Source organism: Triticum dicoccoides, chromosome 2B, assembly GCF_002162155.2.
Source record: "Triticum dicoccoides isolate Atlit2015 ecotype Zavitan chromosome 2B, WEW_v2.0, whole genome shotgun sequence".
Lineage (NCBI taxonomy): Eukaryota > Viridiplantae > Streptophyta > Magnoliopsida > Poales > Poaceae > Triticum > Triticum dicoccoides.
In genome coordinates this window covers 4,706,599-4,713,806 of record NC_041383.1, presented here as the reverse complement: position 1 = coordinate 4,713,806, position 7,208 = coordinate 4,706,599, and the positions used below count along the sequence as shown (strand labels likewise).

The following is a 7,208-nucleotide window of genomic DNA, read 5'->3' as shown; positions in this document are numbered from 1 at the left end:
GTTCAAAACGTCTTATATTTTGGGACGGAAGGAGTACCTGTTACCGACTTACTTACGTGTACTAGTTATCACTAGAAGACAAAATATTGTAGGACCCTTATATATGCTAGCTGGTATATCAATTACTCACGTGCTATTTTATGTGTTCGTCTGTGCGTGTATATATAAGTGCGAGCTTACTAGTAAAGGCATCAAGATAGGAGTCATAGGACACATAAACATTCCTTCGTTCCTCATGGCGTCCGTCTTCGAGCCCTCGGTGTGGAGTGACTTCTTCCGCAAATACGAGCCACAGCCACTGAATGTATGCATGCCTGCTTCAGCTTGAGTATATGTAAATTTTTATTGTGCTCACTCATATACAAACTTCCTCTGTTCAAATATATAGGGCCAATATGTTATTTGAGGTTGCCTTCGATTATTGCTAATTTGTTTTACTATATGAGAGTATCATACAAAAATCATATCATTACAATCTTTTGCCACATAGGAATTCGATGATATACTTCGTCTAACATGCATGTTGTATATTATTTTTCTGACCCGTGATAACAGTTAACATTGAAAAACGTATTAGACCTACGGCCGGAGTGAATAGCATTTCTATGTTTAAAGCTACCTACATAGATCCCTAGGCATCCACTCTTTAGTTCTGATTTCTTCACGGGGGATAGTTGTCCCATGGGCATCCACCACACGTTACCTCCTAGAGATCTGTGAAGCTCCATCGACAGCGACCTTTTTAATTAGGTTGAAGTAAATAGTAAAACATGATTTGTTCATTTGTCTGTTTGCCGCATCGTGCCAATACTATCAGGGACAGGGACATGACATTGAAGATCCGATTTGCCAACCTTGATAGATTGATTATTAGCCAACTAATAATCAATCTATCAAGGTCTGGACAACCTTGTAGAAATATTACGGACTACATACAGAATAAAATGTGTGAATCTACACTCTAAAATGCATTTATAGATATCTGTATGTGGTTCATAGTAATCTTTACAAAGACTTAAATGTATGTGAGCAGCGAAGTGCTTTAGCCACTATGAAATTGCATCAACTCCAATAGCTTGTGCCCGTTCTTCTTTGCCAGGCTATATTTGCTCTGAGGTCAACGAATAAACACAAACATGGTTCAGAAGGATATGTGAAATCCGGCACTTTGGTACGGTGAAAACGCCCGTCTGCACTCACAGAATCACACAGGCACAAATGGCCCGTCGTTTAAACAGTACTTACCTTGTTAAAGACAAAAATGTACATATATCATTACAGTCAGGAGAATTCCTGAAAATCGTATCTCTGATGTGCTAGTTCATAAGCGCAGACCACTTGTATGTAATTAGGGTTCATTATCTTGTAGTTCTTCCACGGTTCCACTCTCTTAACTTTGAAGCGCAAATCTCAATATTATGACATCATACGGTACCTTGATGGGTGGCAGCTATCCCGGGCAGCACCAAACTATTGTCGTGCTCCATATGATACCTATACTACGGAAGGTCATAGGGCATGTTAATTATACAGACAACAATCGGATATAAGGAGTTGTCATGTTATACAGAGCCAATCTAATAGATGACATGTACAATAGAAAATTTAAAATATGTACTGCTTTATTTATAGTTGGCCCACCTTACAATCTCACAAAGTGTCTTTGGGCTTGTACTGCAGCTGGCTAATAATCTACAACCAATTCCTTTTCTCTCTTGTCTTCTCTCTCCTCCAACTAAACAAAGATATACCCCCTCCGTCCCAGATTAAGTGTCTCAACCTTAGTAAAACTCTTTACTAAAGTTAGTACGAAGTTGAGACACTTATTTTGGGACGAATGGAGTAATATTTAAGTCCAAATAGTCAGATTATGTCACCTTATTGTACTTGCTCTTAGAGCAAGTATAATAAGGTACATTCAGTTGGATTAAACAATTATATTCATGTCGACTTGGATGAGACAGAAGGGAAGCGGACGGTAGATTAACAGCCAGCTGTAGCATGGACTCCAAAAAACATTATGAGAGTGTACTGCAGGTGATGCATTAATAACGCAGTACTATTTAGAAACTAGCTATTATACGTGTTGATTATTTGCTTGACTATATGTGACATGTTAACTTCATATAACCGGTTGTTTACTATACTATTAACCATGCTCTTGCGCTACTTCCATTTTCTCGGGGCCGCTAGTCCATGCATTGTCTCATGGGGTCACTTGTCATAAATTATAGGAGTATTCTGTTCTAACTTTCACATTTGCATGTACTTCTTCCATTCCATAATATAGTGCACACTGGTTTTCACGAAAATCAAAATTCACATAAATTTGACCAACTTAATAGAGAACATTAACTATATCTAAATACACACCATATGAAAATATATTTGACTCCAGATGCTGATGTATTTTCTATAAATTTGATCAATGTTCGTCTTTACAAAAATTTACAGATTATATTTGGGACCGAGGGAATATGACTACTAGTGTATAAATTAGTGACTAGTTTGTGTGCTGGTAACCATTACATGTATGCAGAGCTCACAGGAATGGATGAAGACCAGAACAGATAAACTGAAGAAAGATGTTCTCTTATTGTTTAGGACTTGCACCAACAATTTAGATAGAATGACACTGGTGGATGTTGTCCAACGCCTAGGAATAGAACACCTGTTTGAAGAACAGACGGCTACTGCACTAACTGACATCCATCGAAGTGAATTCAATAGCTCTAATCTCCATGATGTTTCTCTTCGGTTCCGCCTTCTTCGGGAACATGGACTTTGGGCATCTCCAGGTATTCATATTCATATATAAACATAGATCACCTTTTCATGTGTTCAATTACGTAATGAACTAACTTTTCATGCAGATGTGTTCAAAACTTTCAAAGGAGAAGATGGCACGTTTAACCATGATATAACAAAAGATCCAAAGGGACTCTTATGTTTCTACAATGCAGCATACGTGTTAACCCATGGCGAGCCATTACTCGAAGAGGCCATCTCTTTCACGAAATATCATCTGGAATCTTTGGCACCAAGCCTCGTCTCCCCTTTAGCTGAGCAGGTCAAGCGTGCCTTGCATGTACCCCTGCCAAGGACCTACAGGAGGTTGGAGGCACTGCAATACATGCCAGAATACGAAAAAGAAGTAGGGTACAATCCAACTCTTCTAGAGCTTGCAAAGCTGGAATTTAACCTCCTCCAGAGTGTCCACTTGAAGGAGCTGAAAGCTATCTCAGAGTATGTGTGCTCTCACACACACTCAAGCATCTTTTTTGACATACCACACTACTAAGCACAGACACGCACATACTACACTATTTATCAATATGTAAAATTATTTATGGATTTTCAGGTGGTATAATGATCTGTCAGCATACGTGGAGCTAAGTTTTGCTCGGGATCGTGTGGTGGAGTGCTACCTTTGGGGCTACTCTGTCTTCTATGAGGAAGAGTACTCTCTAGAACGAATGATCTTTGCAAAGTGCACATTTGTGCACACATTATTGGATGACATCAACGACGTTCGTGCCACCTTGGTGGAGTATCGGAAGCTAGACGCAGCCATACAGAGGTTCTTTCTCACTGATAGCTTTGTGTATCCGGAGAACAAAGGTTAATTCCTGCGACGGTAGTCGAATTTGTTAATTCTTGTTTCAACTAACCAATTTTTCATGCAGATGGAATGAGAGTGCTGTTTCCCTTGTGCCCGACTACTTGAAGAAGTTCTATAATAAACTTCTGATGTGCTTTAGGGAGTTCGAGGATGAGTTGACACTTAATGGTAGATACCCGATTGATCACATCAAGAAGACGGTACAAAATTATCTATATTAATTACATCTTTGTATTAGTGGCATATGTTACCTTTTTATAGAATTTATGATTCCTTAGACTATTTTTCTACCAATCTATTCAAATGCACACAAATTGACAGCTAAATATGTCTAAAAACTATGTCACTACTTTATAAATCAGGTGGTACGATGTAATGTTTTCTTTTGAATATTAAAATTAAAATATTTCTTTGTTAATCAGTACTGTTACTCATGTCCATGCACGCAGTTCCAACAACAGTCAAAATTTTATCTCCAAGAAGCTGAGTGGTTACACCAGAACCACAAGCCAAGCTTTAAAGATAAACTGCATCTGGCTGCCATGTCCACGGGCGTCACCGCGCTATGTGTGTATACGATGGTTTGCATGGGCGATGGAGCACCCAAGGGAGCACTCGAGTGGGCACTTGGATACCCCGATGTCATCATGGCGTGCGCCAAGATTGGGCGCTTAATGAATGACCTTGCTGGCTCATCTAAAGTACGTACACACTTATGGGCATATATTTTATCTGTAACTATAATCTCTGGCATACTATTACTAGCATACTCAAGTATTTATTAGATCATGACCATAATCACTTCGCTTGAGAACATGTCATAAGTTGAAGGTCGCAAAGTTTGATCGAGTTTATCAAAACAATAGCTACGCCTATAACATCAAATAACTGAATTCTATTTTGTGATGGTCCTGATAATATATAGATTTAAAATGTTGATGTGATTATTATTTTCTATGAATGCTCTCAACGTTTACAAAGTTAGAATTACTAGCCCCGAACCCGTGCATTCACACGGACTAGCTATATAAGAGTATCTATCACTCTGCACTGGAAACACAATAATTTCTGAAAAATATAGCATGGTCACCAAATGACAATAGACCTTTTATAGAGAAAACTCGTAATACTATGCCCAAAATAAAATATCTAGCGATGAATATAATAGCAACTCAACTATCTTCAAAAATATTCTGACCCAAGCTAACCATGCCAAAAATTTGGAGTTTTCCCTCAAAAAATGGAATAAACTGCCAGCTTAGGCAGTGGCATGGGAAGAAACATCAGGAATACCATATCCAAAATAAATGAATAAAAATATCTCTATGGTTCCCAACATTGTGAAGGAATGGGACACAAATACAAAAACCTTGGGAAGCTTACCAAGGTTAGAAAAGAATACAATTTTAGTGGTACGAATCTCAGTTCACTATAGTTAATCTTCACTCAATTTTTTATTAGTAATATCAAGGGGTCATAGAGAGTAGGTACATAGCACTTTTGAAAAATAATTCTTTGCTATGACAGAAGACATTGATTCCCAATTTGATTAGAATTATAACACCATAAAAACGAAAATGAAAGTCAAAATATCATCAAGACCACGGTTACTTATATCGCGGAGAAGAATAGGCCGAACTTTGTGTTGCAGAAAAAAAAAGGGGAAGATCAAGAACAATGCTTCTTTTGTAACCGACAAAGGATAAAATAGCTATAGGGAAACGATATATGAAGGAAGAGCAGTTTCTTTTGTAGGCAATATGAACAATCTGGACCATACAACTTGGAATAATGGAAGAGGGCTAGTTATTATTGTTTAATTCAATCAGATTAACATTTTGTTTTTAGGAAGCTCTAATTAGTATATGAATAGATAGACTAGGTATGGGCATGCGTTTTAGTGAGGTTACGGCATCAGAAATATTTTTTAAATATGGATGATTATTTCTACACGTAACCGTCCAATAATACTAAGGAAGATCAGAGCTCAAACTAAGTACTGGGGGCTTCCCCTTATTGTCACAATGCACTGCAGGATTGAGCTTTGATTAAAGTGAACCATATATATCAAAGTTAGAATAATTGCAAATTAGAATAACTTTATCAAAAAACATATTAGTAAATTAATGGAATAATCGGTCCAAAACATAGATAAAAGCATCTGCATTAGTACGTAAATTAATGGATTTTTGCATTGATATTCCAGAAGAAATGATGTAATGTTGTGGCAATTGGAAGAAAAAAATATCAGACACCAAAAGACCAATGGGGAAGTGAACCCATAGACAAGCAAATTGCAGAGGCAGTTTTACTGTTATCAACAATAATACGACCACTGAAAATTGGCATAGCAAAATTTGAAAATTTGAGATGAAGGTTATACATAATATTTGTGATATGCATACAATATAAGCTTATTTCATTAGTTTGCCCACATGTGTTTTAAAGACCTCATAGTGGAGAGTACATTCTCTCTGAAGTAGATCTAGCAGCATACATATACTCTATATATTCTGCCACAGACAATGAATACATATATCTATTGTCTGAACATAGATTTAGCCGACAAAAGTTAGACCCAGCATCAACTTCTTTTTTTATTTGGTTTATGAAGAACGCATCAACTTCATAAAATAATTAAATATTTATTTGCATGCATGCAGCACCGGAACAATAGGGGGGACGTGGCCAACTGTGTGGATTGCTACATCAGTGAGCATAAGGTTACAGACAAGGTCGCCTTTGCTGCAATCGACTCGATGATAGAAGATGAATGGAAGACCACCAACCAAGCTAGGTTTGAGCATCGCAGTGAGCTCTTCCCAGTGGTGCAACGGGTTGTCAACTTCACTCTCAGCCTGCCGGTGTACTATGGTGATAGGAAAGATGCCTTCACATTCAGCACGCATCTTGACGGCATTATCAAGAGCCTCTTTGTCAAGCCCATACCCATCTAGCTACATGCATGCATACGCTAGTTGTTTTTTCCTTTCAAGTATTTCCGCCTAGTGCTTAATTAGATCGTTCGTATGTATTTCAGCATGAATGCTTGGAACCTTGTTAATGATTTATTATATGTGTGATTTGGTGATCCGTTACTCTCGTCCGGATCATGCTGCAAACTCAGATGTATTTTTTTTCTCGAAATAATGGAAGATCTAGAAGAAGAGAATGAAGCTGTGATTTTTTTTCGAACAGTCTCTGTTAGAGACATTTGGCATAAAATATAGAGTGTTGGTATGTTTTTCTTACCGGATCAGGAGAATGGTAAGTCATGTGTGCGTGCTTTCCTGCCAAGATCCAAAATTCAAAATCAAAATATCTCTTAAACTGAGCTTCCAAATTTAAAATTATTTTCACCGTATAACCCCCGTGTCAATATCTTCGAAGCTAGATCCGATGTTGATAGGTTTCCAGGGACTTCGTTTGAACATCATTTGTATTTTGGATGATAAAATGCTTGTGCTTCCTAGAGTAACGAATTTATACTTCAGCCTTAATGTACTTTGTATTTGAATTACCTGAACGCTCCCGCAGCTCAATCCCCCGCTCCCGTGCGTGGCCGCCACCCTGCAACGGGGCATCC

The 7,208-nt window shown here is 37.9% G+C and overlaps 1 protein-coding gene across 1 annotated transcript; it reads left to right on the top strand.

Annotated features, from left to right (window-relative positions):
- The first annotated feature begins 204 nt into the window (after positions 1-204).
- LOC119366757 (tau-cadinol synthase-like) lies at positions 205-6,816 on the top strand. Its single transcript, XM_037632482.1, has 7 exons — positions 205-304; positions 2,540-2,798; positions 2,874-3,246; positions 3,362-3,580; positions 3,687-3,822; positions 4,072-4,323; positions 6,286-6,816. Exons 1-7 carry the CDS (start codon positions 236-238, stop codon positions 6,577-6,579), a joined length of 1,602 nt encoding a protein of 533 aa, XP_037488379.1. The 5' UTR covers positions 205-235; the 3' UTR covers positions 6,580-6,816.
- The last annotated feature ends 392 nt before the right edge of the window (positions 6,817-7,208 follow it).